The sequence below is a fragment of the Acanthochromis polyacanthus genome, chromosome 4 (genome assembly GCF_021347895.1).
Source record: "Acanthochromis polyacanthus isolate Apoly-LR-REF ecotype Palm Island chromosome 4, KAUST_Apoly_ChrSc, whole genome shotgun sequence".
In the NCBI taxonomy this organism is placed as follows: Eukaryota; Metazoa; Chordata; class Actinopteri; family Pomacentridae; genus Acanthochromis; species Acanthochromis polyacanthus.
The window spans coordinates 8,081,853-8,103,427 of record NC_067116.1 but is presented as its reverse complement, the minus strand read 5'-3'; the positions used below and the strand labels follow the sequence as shown (position 1 = coordinate 8,103,427).

Here is a 21,575-nt window from a genome sequence, read left to right as displayed (position 1 = left end):
AAATACTCTGCTGCCACCTTCTGGCAATAGACTGAAAAGTGCATGATTCAAGAAGGTCTGAGTCATCAATAGGCCTAGATTAAAGTACATCAGGCCATCTGCACGTTGCAGTTATTTACCTGCTAGCAGCTTTCCGAATGATTTTCATCCTGCTGCGGAGCTTGAACCCTCCGGGAGACGATGAAGAGGAGGCACGTTGAGGAAAAGTTGGGGAAACAACCAGACCTGCCTTCAGTCCTTTGTTGCTTTTCTCTGCAGTCCAGTGGAAGGCAGATCTACGACGGGCCACTGTGGCCCCTTCTGTCACTACCACAGAGGCACTCTGCCCCCCAGCCTTCCAACGGTAACGGCTGCTAAGTGGAGAACTGGTAGAGCAGCCTACAGTTCCCTTTTTCAATTTTGTAGAAGGAAAAGCACATGGTTTAAGTCTCTTGGAGGTGTCGCCCTTTTCCAGGATTCTCTGAGCAGGAGTCAAAGCTTTGGGAGACAGAGACTTTCGAGGTGTCTTAGCTTGGGCTCCAGCAGAGGAGACCCATTTGTACTTTGAGGTCTTCTGGGCTACACTGACTGGGCTGAGCTTTCGAGCCATCTTCTTAGCCGGGGTTCTCTTACTGACTGAAGGACTTCCACTGGCAATTCCAGCCTTTAAGACTGATGTTGGGGCAACAACCTTACCTGCGATGGAGGGAATGGCCTGGCTTTTTACCCATTTGAACTTGGATTTTTTCAAAAAAGATGTACTGATTTGGGCCTGGCTGTTCTGGGATGAGGGGTTAAGGGAAAGTGGCTTCACTACTTTTGACAGAGCGGACAAACCTGGTGTGGAATTTAGAGCTGGGACAACTGCTGGAGTTGCAGTACTAATGGTCTGTTTAGTCGCAGTGGTGGTTTTGCTGGTCAGGGATGACTGGATCTGTACTTTGGAGGTGCTCTGCAAACTGGCTGAGATGTTTGCTTTGGCTGATGATGGCACTACTGAAGAACAACCAGTATTTTTTCCTGGCAGGACTACATGTCTGCTGTCAGTCTTCTGCTGAAATTCTTGAGAGTTTTTGAGTAGAGTTTCATGTTGCACACTAGTCCCTGTTGAACATGAAGCTTGTTTTTTATTTTCATCCTGTGATACCACTGCACCTAATTTTCTAAGAGTATCTGTATTTTTGATGTTTATATGTCCCTTTTTCTTCTGTTGAGCAATCTCTGATGATGAAGTGGCATCACTCTCCTTTCCTCTGCTGTGGCTGGGCAGTGAGATGCTGTGAGTGGTACTTTGGGAAGAAGACTGGTGAACAGAGAAGGAGGAGGAGGTAGAAGCTGAAGGATGTCCAACTGACGATTGGGGGCTCTTATTTCTCAGCGAGTACGTTTTCTTCCAGCTTCCTCTGCTCTGAGGATAATACGGCCGACCTCTGGAGCTGTGAGGATGGACAACAGATGTACTCTGACCTCTGCCTCTGGCTGATGCTGAAGCCTCAGGATGGCTCTGCTCACTTCCAGTAAATGGCGCATCACCATGAATGCTCTTATGCTTATTGATGAGATCTGTGAATTTAAAAAAAAATCAATGTGATTCTGTTTTTCAATCATTTGCAGATTAAGGGCCAAAAATAATTAATCAAAAACCGGGTTAAGTTTAACCAATAAAACATATTTGACACTTTCTGTTGGTGGTATTTAGTGATCTAAAACGTTCTGCTGTAGTTTAGATATGAAAGGCAGTTAGCTTGCTGTGATGAAGACATCAAAATGTTCCATCAAAAAAGCTAAATAGCGTATTTTTACAATCAGTGTCCCTGTTACTCTGGATGATTCACACAACACGCTATCTCCACTTCTTACTAAAAAGAATTGCCACTGATGTGAGAATGAATATATCTTGATGGCCTCGACAAAGATAAATAGCAGCACTTGTAAGCGAAAACAATGTTGTTGCTTTTTCTGAAAATGGAGGCTAGCTCCCGTTATGTCTTGCCGTTACAATTACATATCAATATTGTTCTTCAAGTGTGTTATGGTAGTAAATTATAGTATAACACACTGAGCTATTAAGCTATTCGATGAAGCCAATCGATTCCAACATAAACAGCGAACTGGTCACTTATTAAATTGAATTTAATAACTGACACTAACGCCTCGATTTAGACAGGTAAGGAACGTTAACAGGTACAAAGCTAACTGTTCAAGTCTGTTTTCGAAATGCTTAAAAAAGACAGCCTGACAACCTACGAGCGGCTCTGAATTCAGAAAGCTCAAAACTTAAAATGTTTTCTAACCCCCCTGTTACAGTTACAGTCGTCGATATTTATCAAGAGAGACTTACTTTGTAAAAGTTCAATTTGTCTCTTCAGTGCTTCCCTCTCCTCCATGTTTACGACTGAAACGGCTTGTCATCATAAAGCGACACAGATAAGCCCTTAAGGATGACGTAGTTTTTACTGACCAATCAGAGGCTTAAGAGGGAACGACGTAAACCCACAGTGTTGACTTACAGGATTCAAAAGACTTGTTCATAAAGAGAGGTGTCAAACTCATTTAGTCCAGGGGCCACATATCGTCCAGTTTGATCTCAAGTGGGCCGAACCAGTAAAATCACAGCATAACAGCAAATAAATTATGACATATGGTATTTTACTTTATGATCAAAACAACTTGTCAAGATATAGAAATCACTTTAAATTCACATTCATTTACACATCTGTGTTGTAATCCTGAGCACCACATCACACAAACTAAAAAGGGAACTATAAAGAACGAAGGTTAATGTATCCCCCTGCCTTGTAAATGTATAAAGTTTATGAAGAAATATATAAAAGTTGTATTAGTAAAGTGGACAAATTTAAAACAGCAGTTACTTTCATTGAAAAAACTGCACTAAATGTTAGCTCTGTAATTTTTATATTTTGCAAAGTCACCCCCCAGGCGGGCCATATGTTTTACACCCCTGCCATAGACAGTGTAAGAAAGAAGAGTTTAATAAATGAGTTGCTTCTGTAACTTCCTATGCTGATGGATACTGGTAACTGTCTGTTTGACAGTTGACTTTTAGCTCCACTTCCTACCTCTGCCACCTGCTTCCATCCACTTTCTAGGTGCAGCTCACCTTGAATGAGCCTAGTGACTTTATGTTGACAACATGCTACCTACAGCAACATTTCTGTGTTTCTGCTTGACAGAACTGGTGGTTAGGACTTTATGAAGACATAATGTACCTCCATCCTCTATACACCGCTTTATCCTCACTAGGGTCACGGGGGGTGCTGGAGCCTATCCCAGCTGACTCGGGCGAAGGCAGGGGACACCCTGGACAGGTCACCAGTCTGTCACAGGGCTACATATACAGACAAACAATCACACTCACATTCATACCTATGGACAATTTTAGAGTGATCAATTACCCTCAGCATGTTTTTGGACTGTGGGAGGAAGCCAGAGTGCCCGGAGAAAACCCACGCATGCACAGGGAGAACATGCAAACTCCATGCAGAAAGATCCCAGGCCCACCCTGGGATTTGAACCGGGGATCTTCTTGCTGCAAGACGAAAGTGCTAACCACTACTCCACTGTGCAGCCCCAGAATGTACCTAACTTTGTGAAATAAAGAACCAAACAATAATAAGAAAAAAACAAACACACCAAAATATATATCTACACAGACAAACATGTAATGTTACTATAGTTTTTAAACCAATATTTCACCTCATTCTTTAACAATCAATAATTTCAAAGCTAGTTATTATTTTACTTGGATATTTCTGAATACTGACTTTGTACATACCCCGATTAAAGGCTTCAAATACATCATTTGCTGTGCTTTAAGTAGTTGCCTTGATTATTAATACTTCTCAGCTTTAAGAGTATGTTTGGTCTTGATGTTTTTTAACATATGTGCTTGAATATGAAAAGCTGAAGACTCCAGTCAGAAAATACTTTTCTGGAAACAGTGACTTGATTAGTATAATGCACTCATACATTTCATAAAGGCTTCTTCTTTATCAGAAATTACATTTCACACGCAAACAAGACATTAGTTCACCTCTGCTTGTTGGGGTTATTGCAGAAATCCCCACAACAAATATATCTCAAAACTTCAACTGTCTGCATGGATGGATGGCAAAGGAAGTCAAAGAGAAAATACACAGTTTGCATATTTTTGGAATGTGAGTGAACATGTGATCTGTTGAATGTAAAAGCACTAGTCTAATGATGAAACAGTAAGTTGGCGTTGTTAATTGTGGGGAAAATTTCTCATTTCAAAAGTTACAGCTGAACCAGTTTCACAGTGAAGCAGACCATTATAAACTACCTTCAGATACAACAAGCTGGAAAAAGTCAGCAGCAAACAAGAAGATAATCACATGTCTAAGTGATAAATCCTTTATTACAGGAGTAATGCAGAGTACAGTTGGGGGAGACATCAAGAGATAGCCATGGTTATCTCAGAATAAAATCTGGCCACTTCACACAACCGAAAGTGGCACTAATGCTATAATAAGTTGTGATATAAACAACTAAAAAGGCATACCTTGGAACAACCCTTCCAGTTTTTCATAAAAAAAGGACAGATATTAGTCTTCATGGCGTACTTTTATATGTCACTCATCCTTCATACATTCATCCATATGTTACCTATGGCTTAATCCTCTTAATCCGGAGTCGATCCCAGCTGACTTAGGGTGAAGGCAAGGGACACCCCGGACAGGTCACCAGTCTATCACAGGTCCACATATACAGGCAAACAATCGCACTCACATGCACACCTATGCAGACAATTTAGAGTTAGCAATTTATTTCAGCATGTTTTTGGACTGTAGCAGGAAGCCAGACAAACCCACGCATGCACAGGGAGAACATGCAAACTCTAATCAGAAGGATCCGAGTCCCAGGGATCTTCCAGCTGCCTGGTGACGGTACTAACCACTGGGTCACTGTGCAGCCCTCAGTCATCCTTCCATCTATCCATCCTCTATACACCGCTTTACCCTCACTAGGGTCGCTGGAGCCTATCCCAGCTGACTCGGGCGAAGGCAGGGGACACCCTGGACAGGTCGTCAGTCATCCTTGCATAAGCCACTTAAACGTGATCACAACAGTTGACCCGTGTAAGTAATGTTCCCAGCCTGACCACACCTATAAAAGTAATTTGGCTTAGTCACGGGGGCAAGAAGACTAAAACAGCAGAGTTTATATTTTCATGTTTAATTCTATGAGCGCCGCTGGTTGCCTGTCAGACCGCACGGAGGGAAGCAAAACTCCAAGCCTCTCAACCAAACAGCGTCGCTTTGAAAACATTCCTGGGTTTGTGCTTTACAACATTTCTAACTTGTCTCCGCAAAGGACATTGTGGCTTAAAAAAAAGTAGTTTTTATGGTTTAAAAATTTTGTGACAACGTGTGTTTTCACGAGAAGAGTGTTATACCAGTGACACGACTTTGAAATGAGAAATGAAACGAAAGGGGAAGTGAAACTTAAGGCTGTTGTCGTGAAACGAAAACAGCGAAGACATAACAGAAAGCAAACTCTGAAGTTGCTTAAGAAGTGAAGGTAAAACTAACTAACACTAACTTTACCCCAAGTGCTTTTTGGAGAAAGTAAGACTGACACTGTGAACTATTCTAAACTGAAGTTATTCAAGTACCGTGTAGCTTTAACAGTGTTAGCTGTGATTTTAGTTTGACGACGTTAACTTGGTAGCTAGTTAGCGAGCTAGCTTCAGAGTTCCTTACCACATTTATGCTAGGCTTGTTGTTGTTGTTGTTTTACCACTCGTCTGTGTATTCCTGTACAGGACCACCTGGCATCAGCAACATGACCTCAACAAACTACCAATACTACATCTTAACTAAGAAGCATCAATTCCTAGAACACGTCAAAGCAGGACGAATATGTTACATCCGTGAACACCGTCTCAGAGCAGAACTCAATTCATCTCACCCTCTCAAAAAGTTACCTGTCTTCCCAATGGGTTTACGTGCACCGTTAGATTATAGCATAGAGATCAGCAGTATGGAGGAGCTAAGTGTACAGGAGGCTGAGCTGCTGCAGGCCCTGTCTGAAGACACCGAGAGGCTGAAATGGTTCGAACAGAGACATGCCCTCAAGACAGCACTGGGGCTCACTGTGGGCACTGAGGTCACTGTGGAGGAAGAGGGCAAGAAGCTGAGAGGCATCGTCCGCTATGTTGGACGCATCACAGAGCCAGCCTATCCCGATGTCATATCAGGAACATTCTTTGGGATTGAGCTACAGGTATGACTTCAAAGTATTGGTCCAACCAGATCAGTATAAACAAACCTACAAACAAGCAAACAAAACACATGAATTCAATCCCAGCCTCCACACTGATGGATTTGTGGACTAAAAGTGTGTCCCTCCCTGCTCAGCATGAGGACCACTGTGAAACTATCAATGGCATAAGAACAATTGTTTTTTTTTTATTTAACCTTTATTCAACCAGATAAAACCCACTGAGATCAGGATATTTTTCACAAGGGTGACCTGGCCAAGAGGTCAACAGCACACATCACTGCAAGACCAGATTTACATTTTCAGTGGTGATTTGTTATTTTCAGGCAGCTTGTGCTTTTATAATCGTGTGTCCCATTGCTCATTTTATGCCATTTCGAGCCTCCATAGATTCACACACCCACGCACTACAGCTGGTATGTCAGTTTAGTCTGTCAGGTTTTAGTTTTTAAGTTGCATTGTGGTGGCTTTGATTGGGCCTATTTCTAGTTTTCTCTTCTGCTCAGGCAGGCAGGTTGTGTTTGATTTGTGCAGATTTTAAGATATGCATCTCTGAGATTTCTGCATTCACTGCGGTAGTGATAGTGAATGGAAATAGGTTTGTTGTTTTTACTAAATTAAAACAAACTGTTAAATTTGAGGGCTGTACAGTGGTTTGGTGGTTATCCCTGGTTTGCATCCCGGCTTTCCCAGGATCTTTCTGCATGGAGTTTTCATGTTCTCCCTGTGCATGCATGGGATAGACTCCTGCCTCTCCATGACCCTAATGAGGATTAAGCAGTGTATAGATGATGGATGGATGTATGTTAAATTTGGTGATTTACCTCTAAACATCTATTTCGTTAAGTGGATATGAGGTTGTCACATTAAGTCTATTCAAAATGAGCAAGGTTTGCACACAGTTACTGCAGATCGCTGCACAATACATCCATGTGAGATTTCTGTCAAATTAGGCAACAATGTTAACAGTAGCAACAATAAGGCCACTGCAGGTTTTGGAGGCAAGTCTTGAAGTTACTTTCTATCAACTTCACAGCTTCAGGCAATGATGTTCCCATCTGATCTAACAGCTTACTTAAGATGTTAGCTCAGCCTTATGATTGAACAGATTTTGATTGTCTGATTTTGCACAGTGAAGATTTATTCTGTTAACAAAGTAAGTACTGGTGAGGGTAAAAACATGTACACCATATTACAAATAATATATTGAATACAAGGACTGTAACAAATTATTATTTTTTATTTTCAGTTGCATAGAGGAGAGAAGAAATTTTAAAAAATGTCAAATTTTAAAAGCTGAAGTTTTGTCTGCCTTTCCCCTTACAAAATAAAAAAGCAATTAATTAATTATCAAAATAGTTTGCTGTTAACTTACACTACTGTTTAAAAGTTCAGCGTCACCCAGGCAATTCCATGTTTTCCATGAAAACTCCCACTTTTATTCATGTGCTAACATAACTGCACAAAGGTTTTCTAATCATCACTGAGCCTTTCAACACCATTAGCTAACACAATGTAGCATTAGAACACAGGAGTGATGGTTGCTGGAAATGTTCCTCTGTACCTCTATGGAGATATTCCATTAAAGATCAGCCGTTTACAGCTAGAATAGTCATTTACCACGTTAACAATGTCAAGACTGGATTTATGATTTATTTAATGTTACCTTCTTTGAAAAGAAATGTGTTTCTTTCAAAAATAAGGACATTTCTAAGTGACCCCAAACTTTTGAACGGCAGTGTATAATAACTTAATAGTTGCTGATTACTTAATTCATTGTTGCAGCTCTACTCCCAGTTGACATCTTTAACTATTAAATGTTTTTTTGATTACTCAATCTAGTTAATCATGATCAAAATAGTTCGAGATTTATTTGATAGTTGACAACTTTGATCAATTAATCAAAAAACTCTGCAACATAAAATAATGACAGCCATTCTCCCTTGTTTTTTTGCAACCATTCTACCCTGTCATATTTAGAACATTTGGGGACTGTGTACAAACTAATTCATGGGTCTGGTAACATTTTATTGCTTTGGAATCAGATCTAATAAAATGTGAGCATTTCTGTGGCTTGCTGAACTGACTGTGTATTATCAGTAGTGCTAACAGGATGCGTGGCTGTGGGCAGTTTCCATTGGAACTACTTGCGCTCATCAAGAGACATCTGTGATACCAGTCTGTATTTATATAAAAATGTATATTGCTCCCATTACTCCAAAGTATGGGAGATTATTTCTTTGTTATGAACTAGTTCAGATGAATGGCACACCAAGAAAACACTGTACTTTAAGGGACAGAATTTTTGAACATCACAGAGTTCTGTTTATGTTGTATTATGGTGGAAATGCATCCAGATTTGGATATCTCAAATGCCAGTTAATTAAGCAAAATATATCTGCATGTCTAGTGCCACCATGGATTAACTAGCTGAACTGGCCGTTTCTGAGATTTTGTAATTTAATTCAATTTAATTTTGTTTGTTTTTTTTTCCAGGGAGAAGACAGAAAGAAGGGCAACACTGATGGGTCCTTTGGGTATAGAACATTTTTCTCGTGTGACAGAAAGTGTGGCATTTTTGCCCCATTCTCCAGAGTCAGGCCTTTGGTCCCCAGCTCCTTGTCGCCGACTCATCCTGATCCGTCCCCACAGCCACAATCAGATGAGCTAACGCCAGGGGACAGAGTCACATACTTCATCAATGACACATGTCGCCATGGAATGGTGGTGGATGTTCAGGAAAAGGATGGACAACACATGGTTCAGATCTCCACGGTTAGTCAAATTTCAGTTTTTTAATTTAACTTTGCCCACAAAATCTAGAAAAACAAAGAAAGAAAGAACTAGATAAATCTGTGTCACAAATGGTCTCCTGTACAGTTGAATACGGTGTACTTAGAGTTAGGTCTCAGTGGTGACACTTTTTTTTTTTATAATTTTCCGTCTGTGCTCTATCATTGAAGATGTGAAATGAAAACAATCGAGCTGCAACTGATGTGCAGACTCTACGCTTTAATTCAAGGGTATGAATAAAAATGTATTTAACATTAGGAACCCGAACCGTCTTTCTGCTCAGTCCTCTTTTTTTAGGGGCTCAAATGTAATTGGACAAATTAACGTGATCGTAAATAATGTCATTAATAACCATTTATAATACTTTTCCAAGAATCCTTTGCCGGGAATTTCTTCCTGATGTCTGAAAATCGCCAAAGAACTGGTCCTGCTCCTTCATAGGGCTTTCTTAGACCGTTAGTCATTCTGTTGATTTTTGTTCATGCATCTTTCTGTCCGTAGTTTTGTCCTCAGCAAGTGAAATACTTGCTCAGTCGGGTTTAGGTGGATGACTTAACCGTTGCAGAGTTTTTCACTTTTTGCCTTCATAAACTCCCAGATTTGTTTTGCAGTGTGAGTCTGGTCATTGTTCATCTGTGCTGTGAAGCGCCATCCAATCAGCTTTTCTTTATTTGACTGAATTTGAGCAGAAAGTAACTTTTTACCTCGCCTTGTCTGCTTCAGGCCTCTGTAGCATCATCAGTAAAGTGACACAGCCGTACAATGCCCATACCATCGCACTGCCTTTGTGTGTTTTACAGATGATGTGTGCCTTCCATCATGAGGTGTTCCAAGTCTTTACCATACTTTTTGTTCCCTTCGTGCAGGTGCAGGTTGAACTTAGTTTCATCTGTCCACAGTAGCACTTGACAAGATTTTTCAGATGGTCTTTGGGAAAGACTAGTCTGGCCCTTCTGTTTTTGAAGCTTGCATGATGTAAGCTTTTCACCTACTGGTGAACCTTCTGTATATGCTTTCATTAAGTTTTCTTTTTCTAGTAAACTCAGACAATCATATCCCTACATCCTGAATAGTTTTCTTCACTTGGCTAGATGTTGTGAAGGTTTTATTCTTCACGCTGGATAGGATCCTCCAGTCATCAGTGAGGATGTCTTCCATGGACATCGAGCCTTTTAATCTTGCTGAGCTCTGTTCTTTTTCTCTCAGTCTTCCTGATGTATTGGTTTATTTTTTGCAGCCTAAAGATGGCCTGTTGACTTACACTGTGAGTTTCTTTTCTTTGCACTGAAGGGTTTCTGGAACCCCATGTTGTGGGTGGATAACAACAGTTTGGAATCAACTTCAGATCTTTTGCCTTTTACCACCAAACAGCTTTTGAATCAGTGTCAAGTCACTTTTGTTCCACTGAAAAGGCTACATCCTAAATAATGTCAGTTTATAAAACCATCCTCCAACATGGATTTGAATGCCCTTTAAATAAAGCTGAGAGTTTGCGCTTTAATTCCATTTTCGTCATATGCCTATAATTGAATAGCATTTTTAAACTCATAACTACCCCTACTGACAGTTTCTTTTGAGTTGTAAGACACCATCTTGTTGCCATTTTTGCTACAAGCAAACCTTCATATTCAAATACAAATTTGCAGCTAACTAAGGCATATCATTGTGTGTACAAGACATTTTCAGTTTTTTCCTTGGCAATTTCAGGACAAAGATGAAACTGGGAAGACGGGTGGCGAAGTTAAAGTTCCCCTTCATATGGTGGCTAAGGGAGAGGTGCCTGCAGGTTTGAGCAACTCTGTACAAGATGGAATGTAAAAATGTTTGTCACATTTGTGATAAATGTGACCCACATATGTTCTTCATTGCAGAACCAGAGAGCATGGACATTGATGAGCCCCCGGTGCAGAGAGACACTGATGATCAGTGCATGAGTCTGAGTGTGAACTCTGTGGTCGAGGTGACGTTGGGTGCAGGCAATTTACATGGAATCATCCGCTGGATGGGCATTCTCCCTAACCGAAGTGAAACCATGGTCGGATTAGAGCTGGTAATTTTTGTACTGATACAGCCTAGAGAAATATCACTTAAGTACGACATGATTCAAAATCGAATCACTTCTGAATAATTCTATTATTTCTTAGCTGAACAGTGGACTGCTTCCTCTTACAGACTGTCAGAACAAATACAGTCATGGGAAAAATTATTAGACCACCCTTGCTTTGTTCAATTTCTTGTTCATTTTAATGCTTGATACCACTAATGGTATATTACTTGAAGAATACAATGAACATGACCAAAAATGCAGCTGATTACATAACACTTTATGTCCTGTTTGACATGCTTAACCTTAATTGTATTCCCAGGGCATATAAGAGGCCATTTCATGTCATAAGCAGGACTGCACATGCAAAAGCCTAAAGTGGTTTCCTGCTGACATTCAAGCCATAGCACAACTCAGGAGTTGTCAGCTCTCACATAGCGCCTATAACTAAAGAACTATGTGAAGCCACAAAGGCAGCCATCTTGACGCTGCTGGAAATTGGCATGAGTGAGAGACAGGTAACAAAAAAACTGGAGATCTCCAAGACAGCCATTCATTATACCAAGAAATAACAAGCCAAACATGGTACTACCAATCAAGAAATGTGACGTGTTCGGCAGTTGGACTTCTTGAAGCTGGTCTGAAGTCACTCGGCAGAGAAGAAGCCCTTCATCAATGAAAGGCAGAGGAAAGCCCGGTTACTCTTTGCTGGGGATCACAAGGATTGGACTGCTGATGGTTGGGCTGAGATTCTCTTCACTGATGAATCTTATTTTCACTACTCCATCCAACTTATTGGTTAGGAGGAAGCCTGGAGAAACCTACGAACCAGACTGTCTGCTCCTACAGTAAAACCTGGGGGTGGTTCAGTGACAATCTGGGGTTGTTTCAGTTTGGGTGGAACAGGACAAAAATGCAGCTGTGTGAAGGGCGAATGAACCAGGTCATGTACAGGGCTACTCTTGAAAACAGTCTTCTTCCATCAGCTGGAAAACTCTTTCCTGTCTCCAATGACTGGATTTTGGCACAGACTTCATTAACACTCAGCACAAACTAATGTACACTGCTCAAAAAATTAAAGGAACACTTTTTAATCTAAGTATTGCATCAAATCAGTGAAACATGGGATACTGATCTGGTCAAGTAAGTAACTGAGGGGCTTTTTAGTCAGTTTCAGCTGCTTTGGTGTTCATAAAATTAACAACAGGTGCACTAGAGGGGTAACAATGAGACAACCCCCAAAACAGGAATGAGTTTACAGGTGAAGGCCACTGACATTTTTTTTCCTTCCTAATGTTTTCTGACTGTTTTTCACTAGTTTTGCATTTGGCTAGGGTCAGAGTCACTTCTGGTAGCATGAGGCGATACCTGGACCCTACAGAGGTTCCACAGACAGTCCAACTCCTCCAGGATGGCACATCAATGCGTGCCATTGCCAGAAGGTTTGCTGTATCTCCCAGCACATTCTCAAGCGCATGGAGGAGATTCCAGGAGACAGGCAGTTAGTCTGGGAGAACTTGACAGGGCTGTCGAAGGTCCTCAACCCATCAGCAGGACGGGTATCTGCTCCTTTGTGCAAGGAGGAACAGGATTAGCACTCCAATAGCTCTACAAAATGACCTCCAGCAGACCACTGGTGTGAATGTCTCTGACCAAACAATCAGAAAGAGATGTAATGAGAGTGGTCTGAGGGCCCAGCGTCCTCTAGTACCCGCTGTGCTCGCTGACTGGCACCGTGGAGCTCGGCTGGCATCACAGGAATTTGCAAGTCCACCACTGGTGCCCTGTGCTTTTCACAGATGAGAGCAGGTTCACCCTGAGCACATGTGACAGGCATGAAAGGGTCTGGAGAAGCCGTGGAAAACGTTATGCTGCCTGTAACATTGTTCAGCATGACTGGTTTGGTGGTGGGTCAGTGATGGTGTGGGGAGGCATATCCATGGAGGGACGCACAGACCTCTATAGGCTGGACAATGGCATTCTGACTGCCATTAGGTATCAGGATGAAATCCTTTCACCCATTGTCAGACCCTACATTGGTGCAGTGGTCCTGGATTCCTTCTGGTGCACAACAATGCCCAGTCTTATGTGATAAGAGAACTTATGCAGTTCCTGGAGGATGAAGGAACTGATACCATTAGCTGGCCCCCATGCTCACCTGACCTGAATCCAATAGAACACCTTTGGAACATTATGCTTTGTTCTATCAGACACCATCAGGTTGCTCCTCAGACTGTCCAGGAGCCCAACGATGCCCTGGTCCAGTTCTGGGAGGAAATACCCCAATACACCATCTGTCGTCTCATTCAGAGCTTGTCCCGGCATCGTCAGTCATGCATACAAGCACATGGAGGCCATACAAACTACTGAATACCATTTTGAGTTGCTGCCAAGGAATTTCAGCAAGATGGACCAGCCTGCCACATCAGTTTTTCACTTTGATTTTGGGGTGTCTTGCATTTAGCCCTCCTGGGGGGTTGATCATTTTCATTCCCATCAAACAATGTGGCACTTTTCATTCCTAATACATTATCCAGTCCATATCAATGCTAATATCCAGTTTGTTTTTTCCCCGTATTGAAATATGATGTATTTTCAAAGTGTTCCTTTAATTTTTTGAGCAGTGTATATCGTTTTAAGATATAGTTTGACCCTATGTGAAAATGTTTGCAGTTTATCTGTAGGAGTGAGAGGCAACATGGGATGCTGGAGCTCATTCTGAAGCTTTAGGAATATCTATTGTGTTTAGATGACTCAACAATACTGACATCTAAAATTGATCAAAATCTTCTGACATAATACTGTTACGTGGTTCTCTGATTAATTCATCATCAGTCTGTATTTCCACCTGCAGGAGGAAGACAAAGGAGTGAGTGATGGCACTTTCAGAAATGAGCGTTATTTCGAATGTCCTCCCAAAAGAGCTCTGTTTGTAAAGCTGAGCTCCTGCCGTCCTGACTCACGCTTTCAGAGCTTTTCAGACAATCACACCGAGGCGATGCCAATGCTCAAAGACAAAGGTTTGTACAGGACTGACCAACTAACTTCTGAGTGGTCTTGAGAGACCCCCTTGTTTAGAATGGATTATTTTCCTGAAACGTAGTGCATTTATTTCAGGAAGGCAGTTTTGGTCAGAGAGACAATTTGTGCCCCTTTTTGGGGTCACTTTGAAATGTCCTTATTTTTGAAAGAAAAGCATTTTTTTCAATGATGATAACATTAATGAATCATAAATACAGTCTAGCTATTGTTAATGTGGTAAATGACTGTTCTAGCTGGAAACAGCTGATTTTTAATGGAATATCTCCATCCTCAGTTATCATTTTATAAAATTAGAAGGGAGACCGTGAACATGCAATAAATGTACCGTTTTCAAAATTACTCGTAGCTGTGTACATCATGTTCATAAAATCCTACTGCCTATTGTTTGATGTGTTACAGTTTTCTGTGCGTCCACGCGTTAATTTGTCTGTTTGTGTTCTGCTTCAGAGGAAGAGACTGAGCACAACATAGGGACTCTGGACCCTGTCCTTCCTCTCACCACGGAGCAGATTCACCAGTTTCTGATTGGAAGAATGAAGGGGATTCAAGGGCACTGTAACTCCTGCTATATGGACGCTGCTCTCTTCAGGTCAGGATCATGAATATATGATGATAAATAATATCCCCTCTTCTCGTTTCTCAGTTTGTGCATCCCTTCTCTCCTCTTGTCTTAGTCCCTCCCACACCGAATGTGAGTGGAGGAAACAGAGAACAGACTCATTTAACAAAATGAGACATCTCTGCTTCAGATCTGTTGTTCTTAGACAATGCTAATTGCAAACTCCACAGAGAGAGACGCCAGCCAACCGCAGAATCACACCTAACTACAAGAATGCAAACCACCACCATGTGTTGCAATTGGGTGATAGTTTTTATATAAACACATTTGTCAGTCCTGCTCACAGAATGGTATATATATTCCAGCTGTGTGTTCAAAACACACACTCATGTAGAAAGTCACATTTAAAGCTTCCATTATGCTGGAGGACATATTGTACTTTTACATGTTTTCATGTTTCTTTCATTGCTTTCAGTTTGTTTTCCTGCTCCTCTGTGTTGGACTCCATGCTGTTCAAATCAACTGCACCTCAGGATGCCCCAATCCAGAAAACTCTGCTCCATGACATTGTCAACCCCCTCCGCAGGTGTGTGTTTTTCTATATTTGTGTCATGCAAAATGTGAAAATCCATTTCTATTAAAAATACCACGTGCTGGGGCTGGGCAATATATCTTGAAAGTTTATTATGACAAAATCTTTCAGTTCAGCTGGTATTTATAATTACTGATCGTATGTAAGGACCTGTTTTAATAAGACCAGCAGAAAAAACAGTTTACATTGAATCAAAGCACAGATAAATGAAAAATACATTGGGATAAAACAAATATCTTACTTTTATACACATTAATAAAGAAAGCAAGTAAAACATTGAGGTGCAGGGAAGGTTGCCAAGGTGACCTGCATGGAGGCCAAGAAGAGAACAATAGAAGACAAAGGTCTCCCTTATCCAGAGATATGTTGACCCAGGAAAGAAGCTCGCTTGGGATTCGTTCATGAACTGAACTTTTACAGTGGTTTGTAGTCGATGCATTTAAGTGAACATTTTCTTGAACGTTTTTCTTCTCACAGGTACACATGGCTGTTATTTTATGTGTTTTGTTGTCTGTGTTGTTTGCAGTAAGGGCTTTGTGGATGGACGGCACATCATGAAGCTCAGGCAGCTGCTGCAGAAACACGGCTACAGTCACTCCTTCACCACGGATGAGAAGGGTCAGTCTGGACGCTTAAAACAGATTTCTTGGTTTCTTGGTTTAAAGTAAACATTCATTGTGAAATTTGTGTTTCAGATCCAGAGGAGTTCCTCATCGTCATCATGCACCACATTCTTTCCCTGGACCCTCTGTTAAAACTGTACAGTTTACTGTTATGCATTCTTCCCCAATATATAGCTTGAATCACTTGACACTACTCCATGAAAGTCTTTTCATGCTCTCTCGTTTAGTTCAGCCGGTGGTAAAGTGCAGGAGAGTTACTGCTATCAGATCTTCCTGGATCAGAACCATAGTCTGCTTCTGCCCACTGTCCAGCAGCTCCTGGAACATTCCTTCCACAGTGCAGGACTCAAGCTGGCAGAGGTGAGATCACTTGATTTGGATAAACTACAGTGCTGAATGTGCACTTTTCCTTTTGTTATTTTATGTAATAATTAGCAGTGATGTTATGCTTCATAAACACTTCAGGCACTAATCGTAACAAACCCTCTGATTCAAAATACATTGTGATTAGTTACTATCTTTGAAGAATCACGTATTTTTCCTTAACATTTATTGATCTAGTTCTTGTCTCTTCTTTGGCTGATCAATCAGTAGATGGCGCTGTCCGACAGTTGTTTTTTAGCAGAACTCTTGGGATCAGTTTGTTTTAGTGTGTTCTGTCTGTGTGCTGTGTGTGATCTTATTTTATTGTCTTATACTTGCAGGTGCCATCCTGTCTTATCCTCCAGATGCCTCGCTTTGGGAAGAAATTTAAGATGTTTGACAAAATTATTCCCTCTCTGGAGCTGGACATCACTGACCTGCTCTCTGAAGGTACTGTTAAGCACACACATGCACATTCAGCACACATGGACATCCATGATTTAACTCAGTGAATATAATATGGCGTGTGTTTCAGGTCCTCAGCAGTGCATGCTATGTGGAAAAGTGGCTGAGCAAGAATGTGCAGACTGTTTCAGAGATCCAGTTTTCAGCACGACAGGATTCAAAGTCTTTTGCATGTCGTGCTCATCTAAGGTTTGTAGCATCATCTGGACACTTGAGTTATTTTCTCCTTGGTTAGTAGCTTCTAGAGCATAGTAAGAACAGATAGACATCACTTTTCAATGTAATAAATCCCACCTCACCACCGCTTCACCACGTCTGGCTGCTATTCATAGGTAGAGTTGAGCTACAGGGATGGGAAAAAAAAAAGGTGTAGAAAATTAAATGTGAATCAAGAATGAGCTACGCTGCAAATCAGTCAGTGGTCTTTTAATGTTGGAATGTGGACAGAAGTTAAGCTTCTCGACATTTATAATGTATGAATGTGAGTATGGATACTCAATAATACTTTAAGGCTGGATTTGTTTGATCAAAATCACCGCTGCTTCAAAGAACATTCTGCTCTGCCTGTGGAAACAGATATGAAATTAGTCAGAAGTTTTTTCATGTTTCATTTTGAAAACTGTGTATTTGGTGAGAAATGTAGCAGAGTAGTAATAAGCCTTTCACTGTGTGTGTGTTCTACTACAGTTAGACACAAAACCCCTTTGTGCACTTCTTGTTTAGTTGAGTTTTTTGTTGTTTGGTGCGTGATATCAGATGCACCCCATATGTTTAAACCTCTGAACCCCAAGCACTTCCTGGACATTTTTTTCATCACATTTCTTGAACAAAATGTCTTTTGTGACGTATAACAAAGTTATAATACCATAATTCATTAAAAAAAACCCACCAGTTCAACTAATAAAAAATATTTCTTATAAATTTTAAAAAGTGAAAATAACATGTCCAGTAATTTTCCAGGTGCCCACAAGTGTTACCAATGCTAAAACATGGGGACATGAAGTAGCTAATATTTTAGGCTTATTTATTTACTCTGCCCTGGTCATCAGCTCTAGAAATATGTTTCACCAAGTTGAGTGTCACTTCCTCACCAAATTTGGGTGTTTAGACAGTTAGGTAGTGACTGTAAGTACTAGTTCTGAAACAGTTTCTCAAAATTTTGACATTTTCAGTAATTATTTAGTTGGTTTGTTGATCTGAAATACCCAACATCAAGTTCCACCTTCTCAAATGGAAAGACTTACTGCTTTTCTCTGTTCCATATCATTGTAAACTGAATGTTTTGTGGATCAAATAGGAAGAAATCTCTTTGCGCTCAAGGGAGTTGTGATTATTCTTTTGTAGACTCCATACTAATTTGCTAAATGTGAAAAATAATGCTGATTAGATGGACAGAAGTAGTCAGTAGTTGCAGCCCTAACAGTGTGTTCTTCTTTGAAGGTGCACTCTCATCCTCAGCGTAGATCCCATCAGCCAGCTCGCCTGGACATCCCCAAAGGTTACCTGGGTCGCGGTATTCCTCGTGCTCTGACCAGGGACAAACTAGAGCTGTTTGCTGTGCTCTGCATCGAGACGAGCCACTATGTGTCCTTTGTCAAACACGGACCAAACAGCAGAGACTGGATCTTCTTTGACAGCATGGCAGACAGACAAGGTGAGTTTTATGCATATTCTCAGTCCACTCATTGTTTATACAAGCACACATTAAAGCAGTGTTGTACTGTGTTCAGGAGAGAGAGATGGCTTCAACATCCCGGAGGTGCAAGCCTGCCCAGAGGTCGGTACGTACCTGGAAATGACTCCTGCCGAGCTGGCCAGTCAGGTGCCTCGAGACATGAAAGGTGTGGCTAAGCGCCTTTTCTGTGACGCCTACATGTACCTGTACCAGAGCACCAGCATGTGCCTCTATCGCTGATTGTCTCATTACTTCTCCACACAGGACAATTCTGTGTATTCACTGACATTTTGTCCATAAGAAAAAAAAAAAGAAAAATGTTTTGATTTCTTGCAGTTGATTCAATTTTCTTTTGCTGGACTACTTTATTTAAGTGATTGTGTGGTACGCACACACTTATTTAAAACTTGTTTATACAGACAAGTGACAAATTAAAGGAAAAATCCTGAACCCCTGACCGTGATAATGAGGGGATCCGGTGTCTCTATTAGACTGGATTATCTTTATTCTTTGATGAAGCGTTTCTGTCCTGATTGGAGTCGTCTCCTCCAGGAGGAAAATGCATCCATCTGTTGAGCATTAGAGCTCACTGAATAGTTTGATGAAATGATGGGAATCACATGATGCTCTTCAGTCACCAAATCTCAACTAAGCTGAACATGAATGCCAGATTTTGGACCGGTGTGTTTGACAGTGCTCTCCACCACCACAGCCAAATAATTGATTATCTGTTAGAAGAATGGTGTTCATCCCTGTCAAAGAGTTCCAATACTTGGAGAATCAACACCAGATGAACTGATGCTGTTCTGGCAGCAGGATAGTGGCCCAGTCGCCTACTAAGACAATTTATGTTTCTTTTCCCTTTCATTTTTCATGTGTCTGAATATATAATTTTCTGCTCTGGTGTTGGGAAAGTATTATTACGCTTGAATAATTTATAACAATGTTGTTTAACTTCTGTAATATTATAAGAAGGAAAGGACAAATGGTGTGAATCACATGATGGTCTGACAAACTGACATTGCTTTCTTAGTAATTTTGCACTATGACAATCACCAACATGCAGCCTGTGATGGGCATGCTGCATTGCAATTTAGAGATGCTGTTTTGTGTTTCCTCTTTTTGTTTGCAAATTACCTTTAGCTAAATGTATAACTCCTACATTAAGAGTAAATGAGTTTGCAGTAAACTGCAGAACAAATATTTGGCATGGCTGTAATAGATGGCACTGCACAATACTATTGTAAATATACTATATTTAATTTACTCAGAAAGCTCACCATTGGAACTTAATGTTTTTCGGCAAGGTTTAGAATGGTGTCTGGACCAATTACTAGATATATTTTAGTACACTTTTTCAAATTTTGCTGTTTTTCAAATTCTATTATTTGAATTTCACCTCAGGAAATATGATATTTGATATGAAGTCCTTTTTTTTTCTTTGCATCTATCAGCATCCTAAGTGGTGTGATGTTTTGGATAAGATTAGATATTATGCAGTTTATTGCAAGATTGGGAAAACTGCACTCTCGGGGTCCTGGCTGAGCTTGTGGCCTTTTCTATTTTTACTGTATGTTTGTTGCGACTGGTTCTGATATGCAGTGCAATACTTATAATGAATAAAAACGTAGTTAAACATCTCAGTGTCTGTCTGAAGTGAAAGAGCAGGAGATGCGTGGACACAGGTATGTTTTGCTGACACATTTGCATGTTCTCCCTGTGCCTGTGTGGGTTTTCACAGGGTGCTCCAGCTTCCTCCAACAGTCCAAAGACATTTTGAAGTTAATGGGTAATTCTAAATTGTCTCCAGGTGTGTTTGGTATTCTGTCTCTAGGTGTAGCTCTCTGATAGACTGGTGACCTGTCCAGGTGAAGCTGCCTTCACCCTAAATCAGCTGGGATAGACTCCAGCTCCCTGTGAAGAAAGTGGATGGATAAATCCTAGTGACCCTCTCCATGCTGTGTTTTTTCTCTGTATGCTTCATTCGGCAAAGTCATAGACATACATAAATATTAGTCATGAAAAGGGCTCTCTGACAGCCCGTTTGTGTTATAAAGGGGGCATATAATTTTTTGTGCCATCATTGTAAAAGTGAAAGAAGCCATTTTCTTAATAGAAAATAAAATAGAATACAACACAATACAAATTTACATGGAACATTTAATAGGCACTAAAATAGAACCTTGAGGTACACCCAATTTTACCAGAAAAAGACCTGTCGTGTAAGTAGGAGGTCACCCACTTTGGCTTGAACCTGTGCTCAGCTGTATTAGAAGCTGCACTGAAGTCTCATAGAATTAAATTTCAAAATTACCAGAGTCTAAAGACAGCAGTAAGTCACTAGAAACTTTGAGCAGTGATGATTCTGTGCTGTGGTGAGCCCCAGAGCTTGATTGGAAAATCTAAATAATGTTGTTGTTTAAGTAATATAGATGCTGAGCATAAACAACTTTCCCTAAAACTCTGGACAGTAATGATTTAGATCTGATTTGCTGAGGTTTGTCTTTTTGATAAGAGGCTGGACTAATGTGTGCTTGAACCAGGAGTGGGCAGTTCTGTTTGCAAGGCTACTGTTTATAAGAGCAACTTCAGGTCCTACGGTGTCCTTCAGACATCCACAAACATGTAAATTATTGTATTAGTCTGTAGATTGTCATTCATCCAGGTCTCTGTCTTCTTTCCATCTACACCTCATTGCATACACCCATCACAGTCTAAAATATTCCATTGTGGGTCTGAACACACTAGTAGTGCCTTCACTTCTGATGGAATATGGTATTGATAAATAAATCTCACAATGTGGTCAAAAGGTTATTTGTATGATTCTTCTCGCGATAAATAATCAAATCTGTCTTTCTTCTTGGGCTTTCATTATTTCTGACTTCTGATCTGCTTTAAAGACACATTTCATTGCTACTCTAGGTGCTGGTTGAGTTTCCTGTAGTGTGTCAGAGAACTAGCAGGAAATGAACTGTTAACACACCTCAGAGGGTCTGAAACGTCTATTATTCTTACAGTACAACAAAATGCTGCTTTGAAGTGTGCTTGGGCGTCGCGCTAGCCTCAATCTGATCAGTCCAGCATCACATGTACTTCAGCTTCACGTGATCTGAATGCACCTCCACATTAAAGAGCGAGAGTCTCCTCAGCTCTCACTCCTTCTGTCTCATCTTTCT

The 21,575-nt window shown here is 40.8% G+C and overlaps 2 protein-coding genes across 3 annotated transcripts in view; one reads left to right on the top strand and one right to left on the bottom strand.

The window, feature by feature from the left end:
* zc3h3 (zinc finger CCCH-type containing 3) overlaps positions 1-2,402 on the bottom strand; it is an 87,093-nt gene extending 84,691 nt beyond the window's left edge. Inside the window, exons 1-2 of the mRNA XM_022208417.2 lie at positions 2,321-2,402; positions 120-1,542 (exon numbers count right to left, since the gene is read on the bottom strand). Coding sequence (XP_022064109.2) covers positions 120-1,542; positions 2,321-2,366 — 1,469 coding nt within the window. The 5' untranslated portion in view covers positions 2,367-2,402. The remainder of the gene's footprint in view (positions 1-119; positions 1,543-2,320) is intronic.
* A 2,842-nt stretch (positions 2,403-5,244) lies between these two features.
* cyldl (cylindromatosis (turban tumor syndrome), like) lies at positions 5,245-20,037 on the top strand. 2 transcript variants are annotated; one of them, XM_022208416.2, is made up of 15 exons: positions 5,245-5,295; positions 5,786-6,246; positions 8,740-9,018; positions 10,744-10,822; positions 10,908-11,086; positions 13,935-14,100; positions 14,570-14,711; positions 15,157-15,267; positions 15,800-15,891; positions 15,969-16,032; positions 16,124-16,256; positions 16,601-16,709; positions 16,795-16,913; positions 18,165-18,378; positions 18,455-20,037. In XM_022208416.2, exons 2-15 carry the CDS (start codon positions 5,806-5,808, stop codon positions 18,637-18,639), a joined length of 2,313 nt encoding a protein of 770 aa, XP_022064108.2. In that variant the 5' UTR covers positions 5,245-5,295; positions 5,786-5,805; the 3' UTR covers positions 18,640-20,037. The 2 variants fall into 2 exon arrangements, with proteins under 2 accessions (XP_022064108.2, XP_022064107.2); XM_022208415.2 differs by lacking the exon at positions 5,245-5,295 and adding an exon at positions 5,302-5,541.
* Positions 20,038-21,575: the final 1,538 nt, after the last annotated feature.

Coding starts and splice junctions, on each gene's coding strand:
- cyldl (XM_022208416.2), top strand. CDS start 5,806: ATGACCTCAACAAACTACCAATACTACATCTTAACTAAGAAGCATCAA. Junction 15,892..15,968: donor CTTCACCACGGATGAGAAGG/GTCAGTCTGGAC, acceptor TTTGTGTTTCAG/ATCCAGAGGAGTTCCTCATC. Junction 16,710..16,794: donor CACTGACCTGCTCTCTGAAG/GTACTGTTAAGC, acceptor CGTGTGTTTCAG/GTCCTCAGCAGTGCATGCTA.